General features: G+C 49.8%; 1 protein-coding gene across 2 annotated transcripts; it reads left to right on the top strand.

Moving 5' to 3' along the window:
* The first annotated feature begins 6389 nt into the window (after positions 1 to 6389).
* NEMF (nuclear export mediator factor) lies at positions 6390 to 26753 on the top strand. 2 transcript variants are annotated; one of them, XM_042814704.1, is made up of 33 exons: positions 6390 to 6499; positions 6851 to 6919; positions 8026 to 8128; positions 9010 to 9135; positions 9220 to 9368; positions 9819 to 9886; positions 11015 to 11101; positions 11450 to 11526; positions 12227 to 12297; positions 12388 to 12463; positions 13494 to 13556; positions 13899 to 13976; positions 14322 to 14530; positions 15249 to 15434; positions 15895 to 15958; positions 16456 to 16544; positions 17167 to 17270; positions 17650 to 17712; positions 18455 to 18567; positions 19191 to 19248; positions 19753 to 19811; positions 20285 to 20405; positions 20497 to 20761; positions 21602 to 21644; positions 21730 to 21779; positions 22231 to 22378; positions 22706 to 22783; positions 22858 to 23052; positions 23650 to 23682; positions 24897 to 25003; positions 25081 to 25124; positions 25207 to 25286; positions 26437 to 26753. In XM_042814704.1, the coding sequence occupies exons 1-33, from the start codon at positions 6441 to 6443 to the stop codon at positions 26512 to 26514; spliced, it is 3213 nt and encodes a 1070-aa protein (XP_042670638.1). In that variant the 5' UTR covers positions 6390 to 6440; the 3' UTR covers positions 26515 to 26753. The 2 variants fall into 2 exon arrangements, with proteins under 2 accessions (XP_042670638.1, XP_042670637.1); XM_042814703.1 differs by having other exon boundaries at positions 20494 to 20761.
* The last annotated feature ends 394 nt before the right edge of the window (positions 26754 to 27147 follow it).

The following is a 27147-nucleotide window of genomic DNA, read 5'->3' as shown; positions in this document are numbered from 1 at the left end:
ATCAGCCCTGTGCGGTGCAGTCCGTGTAGCTCGAAGCTATGGGCTGGTAGGAAGAGGTAGGAGAGCACTGCCTGCTTCCGGAACGACTGTTTTGTGTCAGTGGGCAGGAGGGGTCACACGTGGCTGCCCTTAAAAATGGCTGCGGAAGAGCCCTGCCGTGGGTCCGTGGGGACGGCGTGTCGCCCAGTGCTCCCCAGGTGGGAGAGCTCACCGCCACTCAGTGACACCGCTGTGAAAGCTGGGCCTTGTGATGGCATCTGAGGTGGCCACGGTGTGGAAAGGCCTTTGGCGATGTAGCACTGCGTCGGTCAGGGGGAGATGGGTGTAGATGGGTGCTCACCCTGCAGACAGCCTACAAACCCACACCTGTAGGAGTGCCCAATAAAGCTCTGTTTATTGTGTTGCTGGTTGATTCTCAAGGTCAAACACCAAACAAAAGCCTTTACAATACCTGAAGGTGTTCCAAGTTACCTGAAAAGCTGCCCTCCTCCAAGGGGTTGGGTTTCAGGGACCTGCTTAAGAATTCAAAGCTTGCTCGTGTCCTTGGGAGAGCCTGATGCGTTCCTGTGCAAGGTAAATGTTTCAGCGCACAGTGTGTCCTGCTGAGCTGCCAGCGTGGATTTCCAGCCTTGAGAGCATGAAGTAATTAGAGTTATAAAGTGATTAGAGGCTCAAGCCTGGGGAAAAGGATATCTGCAGATGCCTGCAGGGCCTTCTGGTGGCTGGGCCTGGGCCGGGCGGCAGGGCTGTCTGCTCCTTATTGCTTCCCTCACCAGCTGCACAGCTACTGACATCTGCTGCTGTGTCTTTCATGGTGGTGTAAGCCTGTGTCTGCTTGTTCTGTCCTCCACCCGTGATCCCAGTGCTGTCACGAGAATACGGCGGAAGAAAGTGATACATTTTGGCTTTGTGTTATAACCAATAAGCAGACTTCAAGGAAACGGGTCAATGCCCCCTTTCTTTTTATCACTTGAATATAATTTACCCTCCCAATCAATGTGGGTTATCAGGCCAGCTCCATTTTCATATGCTGTTGCTTATCTTGCTTAGTTTTTTGACACCATGAGAGGGGAACAGGAGGAAGCTTTTCACCCAGAGGGTGGTGAGGCAGTGGAACTGGAGGAGTTCCAGTGCCTCACCACTGGAACAGGCTGCCCAAGGAGGCTGTGGATGCCCCATCCCTGCAGGCATCCAAGGCCAGGCTGGATGTGGCTCTGGGCAGCCTGGGCTGCTGGTTGGCGACCTGCACACAGCAGGGGTTGGAGCTGGATGAGCACTGTGCTCCTGTGCAACCCAGGTCATTCTAGGATTCTATGATCCTTCAGAGAACCCCGTGGCCTTCCAAGGAAGACCAGTGCATTAATACTTTGCCCTTAGTGTCTGTATAGCAAAGCTCTGCTGTGAGAACGAGTAATATCCTTGTTATCACAGCTTTATCTCGGTTTTCTTATCGCCAAGAGATAGGACACAGCAGGCCAAGTGCCATCTTGGAGGGGGGACAGGTCAAAGTAGTGCTTTCCATGGACAGCTGTAGTCGGAGAGTGACGGAGGTGGCCCCAGGACATCTCAGCAGTATTTCCTGCCATTCTGCAACATCTGCGTTTGTGCAGCCACAGCAGGGCTTGGCCAGGAAGCCGAAGCTTCAGCCTGCGATGCAAACGTTATCGGTAGTGCAGCACTGAACACGTCCTCAGCTTCTTCCTGTGAGGTTTTATGGAACAGTGCAAGGGTGGGACTCAGGGTGGGAGTTGAGTGCTGTGGTTGCAGCAGATTTGTTAGCCCCTGTGTGTGCTGTGTGTGTAGTGAGGACCCTGGAGAATTGCTGGGAGTTCTGCTTTTCTAATCAAAAAGCCCCGTCCTGGTCTCCTTGGATGTCTTCCACCTTTCTGTACATGCAGGGAACCTCCAGGCCTGGGCTGGGCAGCAGCTTCTGTCCTCTGGAGACCTGTGAGCTGGTTTTGGACCATTCCATTGCTGACACCAGGATGATCTCAGCCTTGTCAGTATCTTGCTAAGCATGGAAGCAGTATGGTGATTCCAAGGAGCTCTGGGTACTTTGGCTTTGCAGAAGCTGTGTGTTTTAGCCCTCCTTCCGAAGGCCTCTGGTTCCCAACATGTGGCTCCGTGGAGCAGCTGAGTTTTCCCATCTGTGAGCAGCCACATTCTTCATAGCAGGTAATGTTTGAAGGCAGGGGACACGTCAGGGGGATGCTGCAGGACTTTGAATCTGTCTCAGCCATGTTTCAGCCCTCCTCAGCCTGCCAAGCTTGTTCCTACCACATTTTGTCAAGCAAAACAGATAGCTTCACCCCCCTGGTATCTCAATCCACTCATGATAGTTTTTAAGTGCGATGAAAAGCCTGCATTTGCAGTGAAAAGTGTGCATTTTTGGCCAAACAGAGCAGTGCTACTGGCAGGAGGAGGTGCTGGGGGGATGCCAGGCTCTGCCAGGAGCAGCAACCTGAGTTGTATCTCTGTGCAAATTGCTGGCCTTTCCCGTCCTTTTGTGGACATAAAACCTCCATCTCCTCACACCCATGACCCTGTAGTCATTAATTAATACCATTAGCCAAAACTCCAGCTGTCACTGACAGCTCTTCCTTAAGCAGATAACTGGAGCATGGAGCAAGACAGCTTGGACAGCCCTCTGAGGTGCAAATACGTGGTGCAGATCTCAGGTGTTCTGTGAGGTTATTTCTACACAGCTCTCTATTGCAGTTGTGAACAGATAAAGGAAAGAAGCTCCTGCTTTTTTTGCATTACATTTTTGTTAATATCATGTCCTCTGGGAATCAGAACATCTCATTGCAGCCCCCAGTCTTCATGCAACAAGTAGGTTGCCGCTTAGTACCTCTCTTTCCAGTACCTCAATACAAAAATCAGGAGCTCTCCCTGGACACCATAAGGGAGGACAACACACTATTTTTGTCCTACAAAGCTTAGTTTGGCCATTCCAAAACAAAGTATTGCACTGAATCTTTACTTGAAAAGCTACGCTTTGCAGACTGTGCTCTTCCTGTCCCGTGTGCTGCTAAAGCACGAATGCATCCTGCTGCTATGGTGAGGCTAATCTCTGACTGTTGGAGAGCAGAGACAGTGTGAGCTGCAGCCAGCCGGGCACGGTGGCTTGTGCCTGTAATCCAGGCGTCGGGGAGGCTGAGGCTGGCGGACAGCTTGAGCCCGGGGGTTCTGGGCTGCAGAGAGCTGTGCCGAGCGGGCGTCCAGGCTAAGGCCGGCACCGATATGGTGTCCCCCGGGGAACCGGGAGGTACCAGGTCGCCTAAGGAGGGGTGAACCGGCCCAGGTCGGAAACGGAGCAGGTCAAAGCTCCCGTGCTGGTCAGTAGCGGGATCGCGCCTGTGAACAGTCCCTGCAGCACAGCCTGGGCAAGAGAGCGGGACCCAACCTCTTTTGGCTGCTTTCCCCACGACCCTGCGCTTGGCAGCTGCAGCACCGTCCATCCCAGGGAGTGAGCACAAAAGAGTCGATACTGAGAGAAGACAAAAGCGTCTCCTGCAGACGTGGCCACAGCCTTGCTCATTTGTGTGTGCTTAAGTTGTGTGTGTTGTGGTTTCTTGCAGCAGTGAGGGGTCATAGTGCAGGATCTGCCAAACCTTTGAGATCCCAGTAAATTTAACTACGAACATGGGAAATCCCAGGCAGCAGATTTTCCCAGACGTGCACTTTAGCAAACATCCCTCCAGCAGTCAGGTTCAGCCTGCTCCAGATGGAGCCAAAGTTCCCAGGATCATCTCATTAGCCTCCTCCACTTCTTGTTTGCTGTCACAACTACTTTGTGTCCTCAGCTCTGAGCTCCTCTCTCTTAGGAGACCTCTGGTGAATCAAGATGCCTTTCTTTGTAAGAGAAAGCAAAGAGTGAGACATCTCTTATGCTCTCTTCAGTAAATGAAGTGCTGAGCTGTCTCAGAGATGGAGCTTCCGGAGACATCGTGCCTCTTTGGGGTTAAAATGAAAGCAGAGCATCATAGCGTGTCTCTCCAGGCTAAGAGTGAGAACTCTGGGTTTTGTCAGCTGCTTAAATCTACTTGTGCTCAGAAATGCCTTTCCTGTGTATCCGTCCATCCATTTTTAAACACGGGCAGCAGAAGGACTGTCTCTCAGATCCCCACTGCCACTGTGTGGCCAGGCAGAGCCCATACAAGACAGATGTCGAGGAATCTGCCAAAGGCTGAAAAACAGCCGGGCACGGTGGCTTGTGCCTGTAATCCAAGCGTCCGGGAGGCTGAGGCTGGCGGACAGCTTGAGCCCGGGGGTTCTGGGCTGCAGAGAGCTGTGCTGAGCGGGCGTCCAGGCTAAGATCAGCATCGATATGGTGTCCTCCGGGGAGCCAGGGGGCACCAGGTCGCCTAAGGAGGGGTGAACCGGCCCAGGTCGGAAACGGAGCAGGTCAAAACTCCTGTGCTGATCAGTAGCGGGATCGCGCCTGTGAACAGTCCCTGCAGCACAGCCTGGGCAAGAGAGCGGGACCCAGCTTCCTTTTGCTGTGTGATTGGGAACTGTGCATGTGTGGTGTGAGCTGCAGGGGGCACGATGCACAGGGGCCTTTCTTGAGGGGAAGAGGGAGGAAAAGAGGGGAAAAATTATGTTTCTCTAATAGGGGAGAGAGAAGCACTCATTAAAAGAAATTTCCCAGCCAAGGAGATGCCCCTGATCCTTCTCTAGAACCCAGCTAGGCACTGGCAGCCAGACCCCAACTGGTTGTATGAGAAGCAACCAGGGCTCAAGCTGAGGAGCTGCAGGTGCCCAGGAGGAGGCTGGCCTCCCTGGAGCAGCTCAGGGACCATCCACCTCCTCAGCAGAGGCCCAAGCTGAGATGCTGTTGAAATAAGGAAGGGGCTGGAGCAGCTCTCCTATCATAGAATCATGTAATCATAGAATCAAGGCAGGAACCTGTGAGAAACACCCAGCCCAACCCTGGCTGCTCAGCCTCTCCTTCTCTGAGGCAAGCTGAGGGGGCTGGGCCTGTTCAGCCTGGAGAAGAGAAGGCACTGGGGATCTGAACTATGCATGTTTGAAGGGAAGGTGATCAAGAGATGGGGCCAGACTCGTCTCTTAGCTGGAATAGCTTCAGTCTCAAAATACATTCCATGGCTTGCTCTCTGTGGTTTGATAATTTTTGAGGAGCCTGAATGGAGACTTCATTGCTGTCTACTGTTCAAAGGAGGTGGTGCTGAGGTGGGAGTCAGCCTCTTTTCCCAGATAATCACAGAATCACAGAATGGCCTGGGTTGGAAGGGACCTCAAGGGTCACGAAGCTCCAACCCCCCTGTGCCATGCAGGGCCACCAACCTCCCCATTTCACAGCAGCCCAGGCTGCCCAGGGCCCCATCCAACCTGGCCTTCAACACCTCCAGGGATGGACGGGGCATCACAGCCTCTCTGGGCAGCTGTTCCAGCACCTCACCACTCTCACAGCACACAACTTCCCCCTGACATCCAACCTCCATCTGCCCTTCCTCAACTCCAAACCATTTCCCCTTGTCCTGCTGTCATCTCCCCTTGCCAAGAGCTGACTCCCCTCCTGTCTGCAGGCTCCCTTTAGGTACTGCAGGCTGCACTGAGCTCACCCCACAGCCTGCTTTTCTCCATGCTGAACAAGCCCAGCTCCCTCAGCCTGTCTTTGTAGTGGAGGTGCTGCAGCCCCCTGCTCATCTTTGTGGCTCCTCTGGACCCTCCCAGCTCCGCAGGTAACAGTGACAGGATGAGAAGTCGTGGCCTCAGGCTGCCGCGTGGAAAATTCAGACTGGATATTAGGAACAACATTTATTGTTCCTAAGAGCGGTGCTGCACCGCTATAGCGCGCAGCTCCGTAGCAAAGCCCTGCGGAGAGAAGCGAAGGCTCCGCCCGGTCCGCACGCACAGCCGGCATCGGGTGGCGGCGTTGCGGTGGAGCCGCTGCCGGGCGCGGTGGCGCACGCCTGTAATCCCAGCTACTCGGGAGGCTGAGCCCGCCGGATCGCTTGAGCCCAGGAGTTCTGGGCTGCAGTGCGCTATGCCGAGCGGGCGTCCGCGCTAAGGCCGGCATCAATATGGTGAGCCCCGGGGAGCCGAGGCACACCAGGTTGCCTAAGGAGGGGTGAACCGGCCCAGGTCGGAAACGGAGCAGGTCAAAACTCCCGTGCCGGTCAGTAGCGGGATCGCGCCTGTGAATAGCCACTGCAGCGTAGCCTGGGCAACACAGAGAGACGCGGGTTCCTTTTGCCCGCACCACCAAACCCTTTTGCCCACAAGCCCTCCGGAATCCCCCCTTGCGCACGGCACGGCGCGTGCGCGCGGAGCGGAGCGCGCGTTTCGTCCCCGCGACGGAAATTGGCACCGAGTGGCACCCGTAGCGGGCGTTGGCGCATGCGCGAGGGCCGCCGTGAGGGGTGGACGGTGACACCGGCAGCGGCACCGGCATCAACAGCGGCACCGGCAGCATGAAGTCGCGATTCAGCACCATCGACATCCGCGCGCTGGTGGCCGAGCTGCGCTTGAGGTACCGCCTGCTGCCCGCGGTGTGCAACCGGGGCCGTGTGAGGCGGCTCCGCTCTGCCCCCGTGCTAGCGGCCTCCTCCTTGCCCCTTCACACCGGCGTTGCTCTGCCGCCTGCCCGCCGTCACGGCTGCCGCTCCTGTCCCCCCTGCTGCCCGCTCAGCTCTCCTGTTTGATCGTGGGGAGAGCCCCGCCGTCCCTCAGGCCGTGCCGTGGCGCTGGGGGCCGCAGCCAGTAACCTCTGTGGTGATTTATCACCGCTCACACTTGTGTATATCTCAGTTATCCTGCTTTTTTCTTTTTTCCTGACACTTGTATATTGTGTTCTCCAAAGTACGTGTTTTGTTTTTGGCAGCTTACTGGGAATGAGAGTGAACAATGTTTATGATGTGGACAATAAGACGTACCTTATTCGCCTCCAAAAGTAAGGATATCTTTATGTTTCATTACATTGTTGCTGCGTTTGTTGCGTGTATGAACTGTGTTTGGCTTTTCTGAGAAGTTTTCATTGGAATTCTGTTGTTCCCTGATAAAATGCAGCGGTTGTTATTCTGGAAATTCTTGCGAGATAGCCTGTGGTACAGGTGTGAGAAGAGGAAAAGTTAATAGAATCACATCATAGAATCACAGCATGGCCTGGGTTGCACAGGAGCACAGTGCTCATCCAGCTCCAAGCCCCTGCTGTGTGCAGGTCGCCAACCAGCAGCCCAGGCTGCCCAGAGCCACATCCAGCCTGGCCTTGAATGCCTGCAGGGATGGAGCATCCACAGCTTCCTTGGGCAACCTGTGCCAGTGTCTCACCACCCTCTGGCTGAAAAACTTCCTCCTCATATCCAACCTAAACCTCCCCTGCCTCAGTTTTTTAAAATGCAGCAGAAAATGTCCAGAAAGGTAGAGGAGCTGCCATAAGAGCATGTGGATATGGATGTTTCTTTTTTGTAGAATTACTGAGGTTTGTAAGGACCTCTAACATCTCCAAGTCCAGCTGCCAGCCCACCCCACCATACCCATTAAACCACGTCCCTCAGTGCCATATCTTCACTGTTTGGAACACCTCCAGAGGCAGTGACTCCCCTCCCTCCCTGGGCAGCTGTGCCACTGCAGCACCACTGTTTCTGAGAAGAAAACTCTCCTGATTTTGCCATGTTTTTGTGTGTGAGGAAGGGAGAGAGAAGTGGCAGGAATGGAGAGTGGCAGTTCTATGAGTGACACCAGTGCCCAGGCAGTGAGTAGGGTGCATCATGTCCTCCGCTGCAGCCTGTGGCACCTGCCTGCCTCCAGTTGAGTGGGAGAGTTAACTCCAAAAGCATTCATTTTGCTTGGTCTGTTATCTATAGATTTAAAGCATGGGCATCCTTTTGCTGTCAGCCTGGTTGGAGCACTGTTTGCTGGTGTTCCTTGGTTTTGTCCACTGTTTCCTGTAGATGATGCGCTGCTGGTTATGGTAGTTCCATCTCATTCCATTGCAGGCTGCTGTGTAGTCAGAGGTGGCTGCTCACATGCCAAATTGAGTCTTTGTTTTGTTAACAGACCAGACTGCAAGGCCACACTGCTGCTCGAATCTGGCATACGGATTCACACCACGGAGTTTGAGTGGCCAAAAAACATGATGCCATCTGGCTTTGCAATGAAGGTAAACGAACTGGTGCTTTCATTTTGAAAAGAATGCTGATTAAAGAAAACAGCATTAATGTTCTGACCTTGGGGACAAGAAAACTCTGAAGGGTTTAGCTATTAGATCCTGATCAGGCAGGTGACTGAGGACATGGGAAGAGCAAATTCGGAGTTCAGATCGTTTTGCTGATGCTCAGTGCCAGAAACATTGAAGGTGTAGATTTGTGAATGCTGGTATTAATGTGCTGAACATTTTGTGAGCCACCCAGACTGTTCTGAATTTTACTCCAGTGAGACCCTTGTCGTTCCAGCTGGATTGTCCAAATGTATTAATGCTGTGTTAATAAGGTCTTTCTGTTCAGTCTGTTCAGACTTGGAGGGTTCAGGTCTTGCTGCAAGCTGCTGGTTGCATTCTTGTAGGCAGATCTGTGGGGATGCAGCTCACACAGATCTGCACAGCCTGCTGCCCCTGGATGTGGCCTCACTGAGAGGGCTCTGCATGGACTCTGCAGTGGATTTGCATGTCTTGTGTGGATGCAGGATTAATCTTGGTTCTCTTTGTAATACACACCCTCTGAACTTTAATTAGCCACTCTTGCTGAAGTGACAGATGACCTTGTTTTGAGCGAGCCAGCACAACAAATAGCTGTTGAAATAGAAAAAATCTTTTGATGGTGACAATCGTGTTGCCTGTAAATATCAAAGCATTATTATGTTTATATTACTGAACCCAGCAATAGAATTTTTATAATATTCCTTTTGTAGTATTTGTATTAAGAAGCAGCCAGTGTTGTTGGAGGGGTTGACAGCTAAAACAAAAAAGCAAATGCGTGTTGATGTAAAATGTCACAAGCAGATGTGTCTGCATCTTGTCACAGCTGTTCTCTCTGCTGTTGGCAGTGCCGTAAGCACCTGAAGACCAGAAGGCTGGTCAGCGTGAGACAGCTGGGAATAGACAGAATTGTGGACTTCCAGTTTGGAAGCAATGAAGCTGCTTATCACCTGATCATCGAGCTGTACGACAGGGTGAGTGCAGAGCTGCCAATGGTGCTCTGGAAGTGAACACTTGAGCACAGCCTTTGCTAAGGGCCCGCTGTGGTGTGCTTGCAGGGTAACATAGTCCTGACAGACCACGAATATCTCATTTTAAACATTCTGAGGTTTCGCACGGATGAAGCAGATGATGTCAGATTTGCAGTTCGGGAACGATACCCAGTTGACAGTGCAAAAGCACCCACCCCGCTGCCCTCCTTGGAAAGGTAATTGCTTTTTAATGGTGTATGTGTGGGAATAAACCCAAATTACTTACGGCTCTGTGTCCAGGTGGAGGCTGCTGATGGGTGGTGGCCCCCAGGGGTCCTTCTTTGGGCTGAGGCTCTTTGCCATCTTGTTCAGTGACCTGGAAAATGGGATCCAGCGCACCCTCAACGAGTTTGTCGATGGCACCAAGCTGAGTGGTGCAGCTAATACAACAGAAGGAAGGAATGCTGTCCAAAGGGACCTGGCAGGCTTGAAAAGTAGGCTTACTTGAACTTAATGACACTTTGAACTCTAGTGTTCTTTAAAAGTGCTGTATCTGGGGCTAGTCTTCATGTACTGCAGGCTACTTTGCCCTTTTCATACTGAAAATGTGTTGTTGCTTCTAGGCAATACAATGTGACCTGAAAATCTGTTGTTCTTTCAAACGGCAACTCTTTTATCTTCTGTAGGTTAACTGAGATAATATCAAATGCACCCAAAGGGGAACAGCTGAAGAGGGTTCTTAACCCACATCTTCGTAAGTAGTGCTGTTTCGTAAGGAAGAGAAACGAGGGCAATAGGTGATTCTGCACAGTCTTTTAAAGTTTTTTGGGTTTTTTTGGCAGTCTGCTTTTATGTATGTTAGAGAAATAATAACACAAACCAAGCTTTTGAAAATGGAATAGATTTTAAAAGAAAACGTATTTAAAGTTGACTGCACAGTGAGCCTTGCAGTGCTGCTTCAGTTTGGAGGATCTGGGGATGGTTCTGTTGGCTCTCCCCAGCAGGAGATGGAAGTGTGCAGTCAGGGCAGGGATGTTGTTGAGGAGCAGCTGGGTGATGCCTGTCCTGGGTTGAGCACTGATATGAAACCAGGAGGCTTGGCCTGTCTGTGTGGGTGCTCTCTGTAAAGAGAGGTGAAGCACCCCATGCCCCAGTTCTTCTGACTGCAGAAGCAGATTTGACTTGTTTGGGGTGGTCAGAACAACAGATTTGGTTTATTCTCCCTGTTTGGCACTGTTGATAAATGCAGGGTGCTTGGCAGGCACCTTGAACAGCTTAAATCACACGATTTGCAGACCTAAGTGTTACTTTTCCCATTTCTCGTTTCCCTTTTTCACCACCGTTGTTCCTTTCTTTCTCCAGCCTGCTTTCCTTCTAAAGAAACAACCTGCTCCTAATTGCTTTCCTCCCATAGCAGAAGCACTGATACTTTAGCAGAGCAGTGTCTCAGTCCCAGTAGCCATGCTTTACAGGCTTCCCACCCTGATCATTGAGCATTTAATGTCTTAGCTTGCACTCTTCTTCCACCTGTTTACCCAGTCTCTTTTGGAACCATTTAGCATCACTCAGTCCTAGACCCTTCACACTTCCAAGTGATCCCAAGCATCCCTAATTTGCTAAAATCTCATCAGAGCCCTGTCAGTTCTGCACAACCAGCCAGCATTTCTGAGGGCAGCTGCAGGAGTCCTGCTCACCTGTTCACCATAGATTCTGCCTTCTGAATTTGGGAGCACAGTGCCTCACTCTCTGCAATCTGGGGATTGACTGCATATCCTGGTCAAGGCTTATGGAAATGCTTTCTGTGCTGATCTTAATGTGAATGCAGATTTCACTGAGAATGTTTTCAGGAGGTGGTTATCTTTGTTTTTCATTTTTTAAATAGCTTATGGAGCCACTCTCATTGAGCATTGCCTTATGGAAGCTGGATTTTCTGGTTATGTCAAAATAGATCAACATATGGAAAGTAAAGGTACGTAGGAAATAATGCCTTAGGGGTTGTACACATTTCTATGTCTACACATTGCTATGTAAGATTTTTTTCAAAGGGATGAGTATTCCTTAAGCCTGCAGTTCTGATCACATTATGTGCTGTAATGTTCTACATTGGGACCAACCTGGTCCACTTTAAACTCTAGGATTGTGAATACACTGGAAACAGAACATAGGACTCCTATGGCAGGGCCGTGTCATAGCTGGAACTTAATTGGAGGAGCAGTTGCCTGGGTCCTTTGTTGATCTGTTGTGCTGTATTTGGATAGAAACATCTTTCTTTTGTAGATGTTTTAAAATATTCCTCTCTTCCCCTTTCTCTCTTCAGAAAATATTGAAAAAGTACTCAGTGCTTTAGAAAAAGCAGAAGAATATATGACACTCACTGAGGATTTCAATGGAAAGGTAAGGTCTGAGCTGGGCACTGTGGCTGTCAGTTACGCAGGGATTGCAGAACTGAACTGGTAGGAAGTATTGCTCAGCACATGCCTGTTCCTGGCAGTATCAGCTCCAGATTCTGTTCTGGAACCTTGGGCTCCAGCTAGGGGGAACAAAAAGTACTTCCTTGCACTTTGCTACCTTCCTGCACAGCAGTTAAATAATTCACAAGCAGATGATGTAGAATGCACTTGTGCTGTCACAGCATGTGGTGCTCTTCTGCGTGTCAACCCTGATTTGTGTGGGGAGCTGTAGGGCAGTTCTGAGGTCTGTAAGGTGAGCTCACCATTGTTAGTGGGGTAAGTTGGAATGGAGAGCAGCAAGCAGTCAGGACTTTGTGCTGCAAAGGAGCCCAGAGGGTGGTGAGGCACTGGCACAGGTTGCCCAAGGAGGCTGTGGATGCCCCATCCCTGCAGGCATTCAAGGCCAGGCTGGATGTGGCTCTGGGCAGCCTGGGCTGCTGGTTGGCAACCTGCACACAGCAGGGGTTGGAGCTGGATGAGCACTGTGCTCCTGTGCAACCCAGGCCATTCTAAGTCTCCCTGACAGAGTGCATTACTGTCTTGGGCTGCATGGTAGGTTAGCACCTGAATCTTACTGCCTTCCCAAGATAAGGGGATTCTTTGCAAAGGCCAATGCTGATAGACGTATTTCTGCACTCCTTCAGGGTTATATTATCCAGAAGAAGGAGAAAAAGCCAAGCCTGGAACCAGATAAACCAGCAGAAGATATCTACACGTAAATATCTGAAGTATTTATTTCCTTTTCTACTAATCTGCGTGACTGACATTAGTTTTCAGGTGATAATATCAAATGTGTATTTTACAGATATGAGGAATTTCATCCTTTCTTGTTTTCTCAACATTCAAAATGTCCCTACTTGGAATTTGACTCATTCAATAAGGTACAGTGCTTTTGCTGATGCTGTACTTAAGTGCTTTAATTGACTGATGCTAAGAAGAACCGTTAAAAAAAAATAGTGCAGGTGTTGGTAATGAAAACAGAGGCCTTGGAAGAGCTGATGAATTGAGTGGATGAATGTTTGCACAGAAAAGGCTAAGTAAAATAGGGCTTTAGGCTACTGTTGGGCAGGGCTGCCTTTGCTGACTCAGTTGATAGGCCCCATAGGTGAAATAATGGAGTGTTCTGAACCTGCAGGGCTGTTGGCTGTCACCAGTCCTGGTCAAACACGTTGTTAGTGTTAGAAGTTCAGATCCTGAGTTACTGCTGGAGACAAACAATCATTTCCACCATCACAGTGACTACTTTGGAAGCCTGAGATGTCCAATTTGCCATGTCCTTGTGTGCAGTCCCTCCTGGTCCTTGACTCGTTAACATTACATGGAATCATTATCAGGTCCCTGACCTTGATCATTAGAGTTCTCCATTCTCTTTCCTACCCTGCTGCCTGAGTTTCTGTCATCTTCTTCACGGCACTGATGGTCTGAAAGCATCCTGCTTTTTGTTTTAACCACAGTTATCTGGAAACTGGAGCAGCCCACCAGGAGCAGTCCTTAGCCATAGCTTCTAGGCTTCCTATAGTTTTTTGTTGTTGTTGTTGTTTGTTAAATGACTTATTGAAGGAGCAGGAATTCAGGGCACGTAGGTCAATAATTGCAGTCACAATCTGCAGAGCACACTGTGAAACAGCAGGTTCCATTTCATCATATTGTAATCAAAAATGCAGGCCCTACTTTGGCCAGCTAGTTACTGTCATGCACAGCCCACAGCTTGTAGCAAGACATACCTTGATGGCCTTGCTGAACTCATCTCCTGCAAAGGTAAAATGGAGGAAGTTACTGAACCTTGTTTGAGCTTATCTCCTCTTTTAGAGCTCTGCAGTCACCTCTGTGGTGCCCAACCTTCCCTGCCTGCTTGTTGCTGGTGTAGGATAATGCAACTTGGAGATCCTTCAAACTGATTTTCTCTTGCAGGCAGCAGATGAGTTCTACTCCAAGCTCGAAGGACAGAAAATTGACCTGAAAGCATTGCAGCAGGTATGCTGTCATGGAGATGGAGCACCTGAGGTGGCTCTCTGAGCTTCGAGTGCTTTGGGACATTCTGATTCTGTAGTTGGAGGTGGGGGAGGTGTTGCTTACTTATTTGTGCTATGGAGATGCTGAGTTGGTGGAGAATGGGTTTCAGACTAGGTGATGTAGTAGTTAGTTCTGCAGTGCAAGTAATCATGTTAGCAACAGTATTTTGGTGTCTTTGCTTCTCTTATGCTGTTGTATTTTTCTCTTCTGGGGTGCTGTATTGAGTATCTTACAGTGATTAGATGATGTCATTTACATATATATATTTCTTTTTTTTTTTTCCATGTTAATCTTGTATGAAAGGAAAAACAAGCATTGAAGAAACTTGAAAATGTCCGTAGAGATCACGAGCAAAGACTGGAAGCTCTTCAGCAAGCTCAAGTAAGACTGGAATTTTGCACCTAGGAAGACACAGAATTGTACCTGCTGGTCATGATTGCTGTGGTCAGCATTAGGCCCCAAAGTGAGCCCTGCTGTTCTGTAACCCACCAGGGAGGGTAGGTCTGCACAGTGGGCCTCTGCTCTCATACAAATGCTTTGTACTTCCCTTGCCAAAATTTATTTGTGCAGCTCTGCTTGCAAGGGCCAGGTTGACCATTGCCCAGTGTGATTGCTTCTGTGCCATTCATGAGTTTTGTCTCAGCATTAATTACTTCTGCTAACTTAAAAACATCGCCCAGTGTGTGTTTAGCTTCAATGGGTGTCAATCTCTGTTTTTACCTTCAGGAAGTCGATAAGATAAAAGGAGAACTGATAGAGATGAACTTGGAGATGGTCAACCGAGCCATCCAGGTGGTGCGAAGCGCCTTGGCCAACCAGATAGACTGGACAGAGATTGGAGCAATTGTTAAGGAGGCTCAGGCACAGGGAGACCCCGTTGCAAATGCAATCAAAGAATTAAAGCTGCAGACAAATCACATCACAATGCTGTTGAGGTGAGTGCATTCAGGTCATCCATACCAAGAGGCTGCACGGCGTGAGCTGCACGGCAGGTAAGTGTCTTTTTAGCTGGTAAATTGTTACTGAAGCTGTTGTGTTTTATTTGCAAGCTGTGTGAAGAGAACATGGCTTTGTGAGCAAAGATGGATGCCTTCTTTTTTGCTTTCAAAAGTAAAAATAATTTAGTTACTGTAATTATTGTTGGTCTGGTCAGTCTGTTGTTCTGGTGCATCTGTCTGATTGTGTTCTAAGTCATTGGAAGGTGTCATAAAGCAGTAGAGATCCAAACCCCCCTTGTGTTAGCCAGCAGTTAGCTGTGCATGTTTTGCTAATTACTTTGGTGTAAAATTCCTGTGAGACCCTGCTCCTTTCAGTGCTAAAAGCAGTCCTATGACAGGCTGATGGTTCAGCAATGCAGCTGCTGTGAGCTGCAAGCCTTGGTGCTGGTTCTGTTAGAAGTTCTGGTAATGAAATGCTACTGGGAGTGTTGCTACACAGGTTTGAATGCTGTATCGTGGTGCTTTTAAAAAAATAAGAGAAAAAGAAGTGAGACTCTTGTGCTATGCAGACATAGCACAGCTGTGCTGAGGTGGATTGAAGGTAGCAATGAGGAGCAGACACAAATCCCAGCTAATGTTTGCTCAGCGTACCTGCAATTGCAGTGAGATTAACAAAGAAACAGTTTTCTTAATCACGTGATATCATGCTTTTTAGGAACCCATATGTGTTATCTGAAGAGGAAGAGGAGGGGGAGGATGCTGACTTAGAGAAAGAAGAAACAGAAGAGCCCAAGGGCAAAAAGAAAAAAAATAAAAACAAGCAGTTGAAGAAACCTCAGAAAAACAAACCATCATTAGTTGATGTTGATCTCAGTTTGTCTGCATACGCCAATGCCAAAAAGTAAGGTTCAGTGTGCTTTGTTAGTCCAAGTTCCTGTGTTTTGCAGTTGTTAGGGATGATGCACAGGAAGGGCTCTGTCTGCACCTTTCTGAAAAGAAACATCAGACATTGCAGTGGGTGGATGGCCACGAGGTGCAGGCTGTGCCTTTTCCTGCTCAAAAACCAGTGCCTCACAGTTGCACAGCAGATATTCTCCAGCTGTGGCATTCATGTGACTTTGAGTACAGTTCTGGGCAGGGGCAGAACATGGCTGCTTCTTGTCACACAGCAGTGCAGGCACTCTGTCAGTGTGAGAAGGAAGTCACTTTGTTTGGCTGCTTTCCTTGTATAAGGAGATCCAAAGATCTGGGCTGAAGAATACTGTCTCCAAATAGCATGTTTACAACAAATGTAAGGAATGATGAGAAATGCACTCTAAAAACACAGGGATTTCAAGCATTAACAAACTTGTCTTTTGCAGGTACTATGATCACAAGAGACACGCAGCTAAGAAAACACAGAAGACAGTAGAAGCTGCAGAAAAGGTATTTGTCTTTGTTTTTAGAAGGTATTTGAAAGCTGAATCCCTGTCATGGATACATGGACAAGCCTGCCCTAGTTGAGGTAGTTCTGATGAGACCTGAAAGCTGAGGACAACAAACCAGGACTGTATTGCTGTGAAGCTCTCAAAGTGACTGAATAAAGGAGAGCAGGTGCCTGCTGTGCTGTTTGGTCAGCACTGTGAGTGCCTGGAGGTGCTGACAGAGCTGTAATTACAAAGGCAGCAGTGGGAAGTCAGTGGGAATCCTTATGCTCAACCAACTGATAAGCAGGGCCACAGTGCAGGTCAGACAGCTGTGATGATTTGAGCCTTAGTCTTGTTCTGTGCATGAAGGGAATGTGGGCTTGCTATTAGCAGATTGCAGAGCCTGCACTCTCAAAAAAATTCAGAGAAATTGCCTGTTGCTTTTCCTGCTGTCCATTTAGCAGTGCTGTGATTCCTGTGCTGGCAGATTGGGATCATGCCTTTTTGTCTAACTAGGCATTTAAATCAGCTGAGAAGAAGACGAAGCAGACACTGAAGGAAGTTCAGACAGTTACCACCATTCAGAAAGCAAGAAAGGTCTATTGGCAAGTACAGTTTTGTTGTTATTATGTGATGTGTTGGGGATGTGCACAAATCTGAAACGTTTGTGTCAGTCTGACTTCAGGAGCTTAGCAGTGGAGCTGAGTATGAATTCTGAGCACTGCAATTTGCACTCAGCCTCCTTGCAGTTGCTTATTTGAGCTTCTGACCTGATCCTGGTAGTGCCTTTGCCTGGGAAGGTTCTTCTCCATGGATATGGATTGTAGTTGAGCTGAGTTTTTGCTCTCAGCACAGCTAGGAGGTGGGCTTAGAGAACTCCTCTGTTACTTTCTGGCAGCTCAGTGTCTGTGAGGTAGATAGTGGCAGTAGCTTTTAACAAATGAGCAGAGGTTTGTGTAGTTTGATAACTAAAGCATTACAAACAAATAGGAGGCTGCTGGGCTTTTTGGTAGCAGTACTTATTTAATCTCAAAATACTGTTGGCAGTGATGCTGTATTTGTATCATGCCTTGTCTGCGTGCCCCAGGCACATGGAAGGATATAAAGCTATTTTGTACATCACAGACACTAAGATGAACATTCCCTGACTTTGACACACAAAGCATCTCTGTACCATCCTGTGAGTTCCAGGTGTTTTTCACGCAGTGCTTTGGTGTGATCTGGCAGGTTTGAGAAGTTCCTGTGGTTCATTAGCTCTGAGAATTACCTCGTTATTGCTGGAAGAGATCAGCAGCAGAATGAGCTGATTGTGAAGCGGTATCTTAAACCAGGTGAGTAATCAAGGAAAATATTATCAGTTTCTTTGTTTCTGGATGATGCAGGGAGCTCTGACTGCTCTGTTGTTAGGCTGAGACTTTGGCAAAAGGGCTTTTGGTGATGGTGAGTCCTGAGGGCTGTGTGTGTGTGTGTGTGTGTTGTCTGCTGAGTGCTGTGGGAGGCTGCACCCTGCAGTAAGAGTGGGTTGGGTGGACTCCTGTCAGGAGCAAATGAGCTGATCCTGCCTGGGGCACCTGGGGTGGGATGAAAGACTCTTCCCATCCTGTTGTTTGCAGACAAGAGAGGTGCTTCCCACTGCTACCAGGAGTCTTTGCCTTAGCTCTGGTGGTCTGCGTGGTTACCACATACATGGCTGACTTATTTCTTTTCCAGGGGACATATATGTGCACGCTGACCTCCACGGAGCCACAAGCTGTGTGATCAAGAATCCAACAGGTGCTTTGTGTGGGGCTGATTGGGGGGCTTGTAGAAGCCTCAAGACATTGCATTGCATGTCCGAGTCCAGCCCAGCGAGCTCCTTCCCCCCTCACTGCAGCACCCAATTCCTGCAGGGGTTTCAGTTGGGACACAAGAGGCTTCAGTTCCTCCAAGATCAGATTGTCATCACCTGAAAGTGCTTCCCAGCCATGGCTGGCTGTTTGTGCTTGTTCACTTGAGCTCCTGGTGGGAAGGAACAGCAGAGCTGTGCTCACTGAGAGAAGCAGTAATTGATGGCAGAAGTTTTGGTGCAAGTGTTTTGCTGCTGGTTGCAGGGATTGGAGACCTGCCGAGACTTCTGTAGCTGGCACGAGCAGTTTGGGTGCTGGCAGAGGGTGCTGATCTCAGCATGAAAGTGTTGGTGCATTGGACGTGTCCTGTGGGAGATCAGCTGTGCAAACCTTTGCCCTGTTCGTGGCCAGTGACAGAAATTAGCTGTGTGAGCAGTGCACTTATTGCTGCCTTGCAGAGCTGTGTTGAGGATTGGGAGCAGTAGCACATGTGGCTTCAGCCTCTGCTGAGGAGCTGTGAAGAGCAGCCACGGATGCTGCTTGTGCCTCACAGCTTAAGCAGCCCATGCTGTCACTGCCCAGTGCCCTGGGATGTCCATATACTGGGTTAGGCTGCGTGTGGATGTTGAGGGATGACATCTGTTGTGGGTGTATTGCATTCACTGATGTGTTGGGTGTTCCTGTTGTAGGTGAACCCATTCCTCCGCGCACCCTGACGGAGGCAGGCACCATGGCCTTGTGCTACAGCGCTGCCTGGGATGCCCGTGTTGTCACCAGTGCTTGGTGGGTCTCCCACAACCAGGTGAGGACACCTGTGTGTGACCTTGGCAGTTAGAACATCTGGAGAAGCTGCTGTGGCTCTATCTGGGAACTGCTGGATGGGGCTGGAACTGTTCTCCTTGCAGGTTCTCCCTGAGTGCTGCACTCAGGGTAGGGTTGGGCAGGTTAACCTCTGATATGACATGAGCATGGTAGAGGAAGTGTTGCAAGCCTGTCGTCTTACTTCTGAAGGGGCATCACTTCCATTAAAAAGAAATTTTAGAACTAGCCTTTTTTTTTTTTCTTTTTTTTTTCTTTTTTTTCACTTGGGCTTCTAGCTTATGTATTAACCATTGTTTGAATGCATTTCCAAGTTACTCAACTGTAAGCCTAGAGAGATTGCAGTAAAGTCTTCTGTGTTCCTATTGCCTGACTAGCTCAGGTCCTCACCAGCACTTCTAAAAGTAGTGCCAGCAATGTGCAGCTGAACTGGAGCAACTTTCAGGGAAATGTCCTACAAAGAACAGAAAAACCCTGGGATATGGAGTTCTTACAGAAAGCTATTCCCAGAAGTTAAAAACGTGGCTTGCTGGAACGTTGCTGTTGTGGTGCTGTTATGACACAACGCTGATCTTCCGTGACATGCTGACATCACGTTTTTTCCAGGTTTCTAAAACTGCACCTACAGGAGAATATCTCACTACTGGAAGCTTCATGATCCGAGGTGAGGCACAAAGCAGCAGTGCAGTTATGTTATGAACTGTTTTCACAGAATCACAAAGAGCTTGGGGCTGGAAAGGACCCTGAAGCTCCTGCAGCCTCTGCTGTGGGCAGAGCCTCTCCCAGCAGGTCAGGCTGCCCAGGGCCCCATCCGGCCCATCCTTGGGCACTGCTGGGGTGGGGGCATCCATTTTGCCTGAAGGTGCTGTGCTGCAATGGCAGGGCTGTGCCCTGAGCTGCCCCTCTGCTGTGACAGCCTGCACTTCTCACAGTCTGTTCTGAGCAGTCCAGACCAAATATCAGGCAGCATCTGCTAGCTGGGGCCCTGGACGGAAGATTGTTAGCTGAGCTGTTTTGATTTCTCCTGTTCTGCCCTCATCCAAAAGCTACAATGAGCCCTGGGGTAACTTTTGGCAGCCTAAAGCTTGTAGCAAAAATGAATTTAAAAAAAGACTCCATCTAACACAGCTGTTGAACCTCTTCATGAGACTCTGTCTTTGTTTTTCAGGGAAGAAGAATTTTCTTCCACCTTCGTATCTGATGATGGGCTTTAGCTTCTTGTTCAAGGTACTGCTTTTTCTGTGCAGCTCTTGCTGCCTTTTGTAATTTGTTTAAGCTGTTGGAAACTCATTTCCTAGTTGTCAATATATTCCCAATTACCTTTTTTCTCATTTGAGCATATCCCATAAAATGCTTCATGCTGAAGATTACTTCTCTCTCATTTCCATTTCTCCCTGGTTTTTGTTGTCTTCGTGTAAATCAAACACACTGTTAACATGACTGTCTCTGCTGGATTTTTGCACTAGCTCTGTTGGAGGCCTGTGTGTGTCTGCTGTTTGTGCAGCACTGTGTGCCTCTTTGCTAGCTGCACTTACTGGGTTGTCAGAATAGGTTTAAATTGTGCTGATTTAGTTTGACTGCCCTTGGAATGACAAAAAGTGTTCAAAGGGAACGAGTAAGGCTGAGTGGGGTGCTCTCCAAAAAGGCTAAAGAGCCGTGGTGGAGCTGGTGCTGGCCTCATATGGGGGCTTTGTTGTTAGGTGGATGAAAGCTGCGTTTGGAGACACCGAGAAGAAAGGAAGATCAAAGTACAGGATGAGGATCTGGAAACAGTTTCCAGCGGTGCCAGTGAGCTGGTGTCAGAAGAAGTGGAGCTATTAGGTACAGTGTAACACTGCTGACAGAGGCAGCTGTTGGGCTCACTGCCATTTCTGATGTGAGCTGTGCTTTCCTCACCTGTGTGCCCCAGAAGGAGGAGATAGCAGCAGCGAAGAGGACAAGGCAGAGTGCAACGAAGCACCAGGAGATGTGGAAGCCACATCTGAAAATAATGGCGATGAGAATGTTGCTGACCTTGACCAGGACAGAGTAAGCACACCTCCTGTGCCAGAGGGTGTCTCTGAAGAGGATGATGGAGGATCTGAAGTGGAACATCCAGAGCCAAAGAGTGAAGTGAAAGAGGAAGAGGTGAATTACCCGGATACAACAATCGACCTGTCGCATCTGCAGTCTCAAAGGTAAGCAAAGCAGCTGCGTTGATCAGCACTGTGGGCCCTCCTGAGGTTCTCCATACTGCTCAAATGCTACCAGGACCAGGGCTGTGATAAGATGCTGTCACTTCGTGATGCTCAGCTATGCAGGCTGTCAGGTGCAGGGCAGTAACCCTGTGCTGTGATAGTTCTGCCATGCTGTGTACCGTTCCCTGCCCCTTCCCTGCAGAGCTTTCCCTTTGTCCCACCTCCTGAAGTACACAGATAGCTGCCCATTCCCCAGTGAAGGCTGTCTGGCTCTTTGGTCCCCATTTGTCAGTGCCTGTTTTGGCCCAAACATCCCTCAATCACCCACACACTGATTTTGCTCCTCGGAAGATGGCTGCCCCACTTTTCTCTGCAGAGCCATTCAGACCCAAAAACCTGAGTGATTGGTGCTGAGCTGCTGCTCTGCGTGTGAGATGAGCTCATCTCCCTGATGTCTCTGGAAATGGAACTCCTCAGAGGCTGTAAAGCAGAGTGACTGAGTGGGTGGAAGCAGGCAGCCATTGTAGGCAATACCATGGCCAGTCAGGGTTGTTGTGCATGGGCACTCAGCATCAGGGTGTCCACGTAGTGTGTTTTCATTTAGTGTATATTATGTACAAGCAACCCTTGTTGTATTGTTTTGTGTATTTGGGACAACCTGGCAGAGTTCTTGCTTTGTAAACCAAATCCCAATATTGCTGCTCTTTTCTGTTCACCCAAGCTAAATTTTTGAAGTAGAAAGCCAGGTGCAATGTAACCAGGCTGGCTTACATCTGGGGTGTGGGTGTGTGTGCAGTTGCTCTTCATCCAGTCACGGGCTCCATTTTGATCTCCCTGCAGATCCCTGCAGAAAACCATCCCCAAAGAGGAAGAACCCAACTTGGTAAGGTCCCAGTTCAGGTGTGGGGCAAAAATCAGTGTCACCTGCTGCTGGACATGGTGTGCTCTAACTGTGTTTCACTTCTTAGAGTGACAGCAAGTCCCAGGGGCGAAGACACCTGTCAGCCAAGGAGAGGAGGTGAGAGCATCTCCGTGTTTGGGGTGAGATGAATTCCTTCCTCCTCCTCATTCCTTCTCCAGGAATGAGTGGCTGGGATTGGAAAATGGAATCTGGGGATCAGTGCATTCTTTGTCATCAGGAAACCTAGAAATCTTCCTCCGTCTGGGTTTGAACTGGTTGACAGGAGCCCTGTGAACACAGCTGTGTCAGAGATGGCACCGGCCAGCCAGCAGCTGAGGGGCTGGGAGGCTGTGGGAGGTGATCACTCACAGGTGGGGGCTCCAGCTCCAGCAGTTAATAGAGTTCTTTGCATTCCTGTAGGTTTGAGGTTTTACTGAGGAGGGTTAATTTCCAGTGGATGTGCCTCAAGCTCCCTGTGGCTGGGAAGCAGAGTGGTAGTGCTGGCAGGAGAGCAGCAGCCTCTCTCGTGGCAGCAAGAGGTGTTGTGACAAGTGATTGTTTTCCTTAGAGAAATGAAGAAAAAGAAGCAGCAGAATGACTCTGAGAACTTGGATGCGCCTGAAGAGAGGCAGAAAGACACGGAGACACAGCGTCCCCCCCCTCCCAACACCACTAAGGGTGTGCCAGCCCCTCAGCCCATCAAACGGGGACAGAAGGTGAGCAGGTTTACCCAGGAGCTGAGCCATTGCCACGTGAAATGTGGGAGAAACCTGGGGTTTCCCTGGGATGTCCGTGGTGCCTCGTAGTTTCAGACTCTTGGTGGAGCTCTTGATGGTTTGGGGAGGATGGAGCTGCTCTGAGAGCAGTGAGCACGTGGTGCTGCTCTCACTGAACGCACAGTCCCTTGGTTACTGCTGAACTGCTTGCAGAGAGGCTTGGAAAACCTAAAAGGGGTGTGTGTGGGCACAGCATTTAGTTCTTTATGGGTTGCAAAGCTGTGCAAAAGTCAGTTCCTAAAGCTGTTGGTGCGCTTTCTTCTGTAGAGTAAAATGAAGAAGATGAAGGAGAAGTACAAGGACCAGGATGAGGAGGACCGGGAGCTCATCATGAAGCTGCTGGGGGTGAGTGAAAGCAGCTCTGCCTCCCTGCGGTGCTGCGGTTGCTGGCTCTGACTGCCCCTTATGTGCAACCCCAGTCTGCAGGGTCAAACAAAGAGGAGAAAGGGAAAAAAGGGAAAAAGGGGAAGACGAAAGAAGAACCGGTGAAGAAGCAACAGCAGAAATCCAAGGCTGTGCATCACGGTGCTGGAGGGGGCAAGGAGATGCTGCCAGGAGGAGTCCTGCTGCATGAGTCAGAGGACCCGGCCCTGGAGGAGCAGCAGGATGAGAAGGTGAGCAGTGTGCTGCCTCTTCTCTCCTGTCCACACATCTCTTCCTTCTCACTCGCTGCTGTGGTCTCCTGGTGCTGTGTAGTGCGGTTCTGCCCGGGTGGCTGAGCTGGTTTTTGGGGTGCTGTGGAGATGAGCACACCTAATGCCCTGTCTGCAGGAGCCCTTTGGTTTCCAGGAGCAGCAAGAAGACCCTGCAGCAATCCGTGTGCATGCTGTGTTCTCAGCACAGCCAGGAGGAAGGTTTGAGTACATCACCAGACTGCCAAGGATCTGGTTTAGTCAATACCTCCCACTCGGTGCAGCTGAAGTGCAGCTGAGAGCTCCCCAGCTCTGATGTTGTGACTCAGTATCTCTGAATCACAGCCCGTCTCTCTCCTCCAGTTTGTGTGTGCCAAGCTAATGAGGAGTTCTGAAGGGAACAGCCTTCCCCTCACCTACATAAAAAAGCTCTTTTTACCTTTAAAGCAATTTATCTCTGCAATGAGAGTTTGGCTTTTTGTGTCGTGCTGATAAAAGAACTGATTTTCTCCATGGGCTTAGGGATCAGCAAGCAGGTATGCGCTCATTTCAGCTCTGTCTCCTTTTCTGTGTTCACAGGATGAGCAAGACCAGGATCAGCCGGGAGTGGAGGTAAAAATGTTCTCATCTTTGAAACTCCTAAATGTGCTGAGAAGGGTTTACTCCCCCTCAGGGCTGTTGGGCCGTGCTGTAGCACGCAGCTCTGTGTCAGCAGCACCAGGGGCACAAACCTGGCTCTCAGCAGGTTGGGACTGGCGTGGAAGTTCATGTGCTGAGCCCTCCAGAAGGGTTTGGTTCTGCTCTTAGGGCTCCCTCTGTGCTCGAGGCTGTTTGAACCCAGCTTTCTTCTTACACTGTTTATCACATAGCACATTCCCTTATGGGCACTGTCTGAATTGAAGGTTGGCCCCTGTCTTTGGAGGTCTTTGCACTGCTCAGTAGTAGGTGGCTCTGGGCTGGAGGGTGACACAGGCTGATGCAGTGCAGTTTGATTGAGAAGCTTATTTACATTTGAAAAAAAAAAAAAGCTTCAAGGTGTTGTGTATACAATTACAGGCTGTGGGTGTTGCCCAAGGCTGGTCATTAGCTGGGTCCTTAAAACCTTTAATTAAAGGATAACGGTAGGAGGGAACTTATGGTGACCCTGAGAAGATGTGACTGCATTTGGGAGTCTCACTGGGGTCACTGAAAACTGAGGTCTGTCCTGCTGTGAGTGGTGTGACTTCAGGAATGGTAGAATCATGGAATTATAGAACGGCCCGGGTCGGAAGGGACCTCAAGGATCACGAAGCTCCAACCCCCCTGTGCCATGCAGGGCCACCAACCTCCACATTTCACAGCAGCCCAGGCTGCCCAGGGCCCCATCCAACCTGGCCTTCAACACCTCCACGGATGGACGGGGCATCACAGCCTCTCTGGGCAGCTGTTCCAGCACCTCACCACTCTCACAGCACACAACTTCCCCCTGACGTCCAACCTCCATCTGCCCTCCCTCAACTCCAACCCATTTCCCCTTGTCCTGCTGTTCTCTCCCCTTTCAAAAAGTTGGCTCCCATCCTGTTTATGGGCTCCATTGAAGTACTGAAAGGCTGCAATGAAGTCACCCTGCAGCCTTCTCTTCTCCAGGCTGGTCTGTCATGAGTGATAGGTTAGGAATTAAATACCAGTGAGGAAAGTGATGAGCCTGAATTGAGCACAGCTTGGTTTGTCACATGGCACCTGCGGGTGGTGGGAAGGGAACACCACTCATCTTCCCCATGACATGGGGTGGTTGTTTTGAGTTGGCTGCTGCTCCTGCTGTCACAGTGTGCCTCCTTCCCCTTCAGGATGGCACAGCCCTGCTGGACTCACTGACAGGCCAGCCACACGCTGAGGACATCCTGCTCTTCGCCGTGCCCATCTGCGCTCCCTACACGGCCATGACAAACTACAAGTGAGTTGCAGCTTTGCTGTGGGGGAGGTTTGGGGGCATTCGGCCCTGGGACTGACGGAAACTTTTCTTTCTGAAAGGTACAAAGTCAAGCTCACTCCAGGCACCCAAAAGAAAGGAAAAGGTACTGTATTAAAGCAGATGAATCCTCAGCGCTGGAAGCCAGAGCACGTTTCAATCTTCAAATCTTTCCTGTGTTTTTACAGCTGCAAAGATTGCCTTGCATAACTTCATGCAGTCCAAAGAAGCCTCTGCGAGAGAAAAAGACCTGTTCCGCAGTGTTAAGGTGAGTGGGGTCTGGGCAGAGTTTCTCTCACACACAGAGCAGCAGAGAAATGGCCCACTGTTGCCATGGTGGGGGTAAATACTTCACAGAACGAATGTGTTAGAATCATAGAATTCTAACAGGTTGGGAAAGACCTTAAAGATCATCGAGTCCAACCTCATCCTAACCCTCCTGCCCCAACTCTAACAACCCTCTGCTAAATCATGGCCCTGAGCACCACATCCAAATGGTTTTTAAGCACGTCCAGGGATGGTGACTCAACCACCTCCCTGGGCAGCCCACTGCAGTGCTTCACAACCCTTTCTGTACAGAATTTTGTCCTGATATCCAACCTAAACCTCCCCTGGTGTAACCTGAGGCCATTTCCCCTTGTCCTGTCACCAGTGAGAAGAGACCAGCCCTGCTCTTTCTGTAAGCACCTTTCAGGTATTGGAAGAGAGCAGCAAGGTTTCCCCTCGGCCTCCTTTTCCCCAGCCCAAACAGCCCCAGTTCCTTCAGTCTCTCCTCATAGGCCATATTCTCCAAGCCCTTCACAGCCTTGTTGCTCTTCTTTTGGACCTGCTTCAGCACCTCCATGTCCTTTCTGTACTGAGGTGCCCCAAACTGAACACAGAACTCGAGGTGAGGCCTCACCAGTGCTGAGTACAGGGCAGGATGATCCCTAGCACTGCTCATCACACCATTCCTGATACAGGCCAGGATGCCATTGGCCTTCTTGGAAAGGTCAGCTGTGCTCCTCAGTACTGCTGGGGGAGATTTGCTGCTTAGGGTGGAAGGAGTTCATAGAACGTCAGCTTCACCAGCAGTGCTGGGTTGTAGGTTTCTGTGTCTCTTGATCAGAATAATATCTGACAAAAGCATCATCTGCATAAAACCCTCTGGTTTTGGGAGGCTGTTTCCATTCCCACTGGCTGTGGTGTGGGGAAATCATTGACACAGTGACCCCCACACAGTGCACAGAAAACCAGCCAGAGGTTCTACACTGAATGAGCAGTGGTGAGGGAGGAGCAGCCTGATGTCAGCCCTGCATTCTCTGAGGGGAACTGGGCACATTGGTTCCTGCTGGCTGACTCAGAAGCATTGCCTGGGGAGGAAGATGCTTATAAATCCATTTCTGTACATTCAGTTTATCATCTCTGATGTTTTGCAGGATACTGACTTATCAAGAAATATTCCTGGTAAAGTGAAAGTGTCTGCACCGAATCTGCTCAACAGGAAGAAGAAGTGAAGGGGTATTTGAGTTTCACCACCAAACTGCAGCTGAGCAGTCGAGATGGGTGCCTGCAGGTGGGCAGACAGCCCTGCCCTCACTGCTGCCATTCGGCTGCATTCAGCCTCCCTGGCAGCAAGCAGATGTGGACCAGTTCCTCCATCACAGTTTAGATGGACTCTGACACCTCCATTGCTATAAATGGCATCCAAACATGGAAGTAAATTGCTGGCCTCTGGTCAGTGATGTGCTGTCAAGCTGTGTGCTCTCTAATGCTTTCCCCACCTTGCTCTGGGCTGAGGCATGCCCTGATTTCCTCCAGCACAACCTGAGATGTTCTGCTTCCACCTAACCTGCCTCTTTCCCCTGCAGGGGATCGGAGCTCCTGGTAGAGATGTCTCAGTGAATAATATGCTTGACTTGAGAAAAGACAGTTATTTTCTCCAAAATGCAGCATGGAGGCAGGCCAGGAGATAAAAATTCCAGCTCCAGCACTTCCCCAGCTCCCAGCAGTGCAGCCTGTGCTGTGTAACTCTCACCACTGCGCAAAAGAGCAGCACACACAGAAGAGCAGAATGAGTCCACGTGCAGCTGCTCATCAGCACAGCCTGGAGGTCTCAAACTCTCTCCACAGCCCTGTGAGCTCTCCCA

Source organism: Centrocercus urophasianus, unplaced genomic scaffold (genome assembly GCF_019232065.1).
Source record: "Centrocercus urophasianus isolate 14NV4802_14NV808 unplaced genomic scaffold, USGS_Curo_1.0 seq_14, whole genome shotgun sequence".
Classification (NCBI taxonomy): Eukaryota; Metazoa; Chordata; class Aves; order Galliformes; family Phasianidae; genus Centrocercus; species Centrocercus urophasianus.
The sequence above is the reverse complement of the archived record's forward strand: the minus strand, read 5'-3'. Positions and strand labels throughout refer to the sequence as shown.

Bases quoted from the DNA above. Each gene is read 5' to 3' on its own strand.
- NEMF (XM_042814703.1), top strand. From the start codon at position 6,441: ATGAAGTCGCGATTCAGCACCATCGACATCCGCGCGCTGGTGGCCGAG. The intron at 15,959-16,455 runs GTATTTGTCTTT...TTGTCTAACTAG, and splicing joins CAGTAGAAGCTGCAGAAAAG to GCATTTAAATCAGCTGAGAA. The intron at 19,812-20,284 runs GTACTGCTTTTT...CTTTGTTGTTAG, and splicing joins GCTTTAGCTTCTTGTTCAAG to GTGGATGAAAGCTGCGTTTG.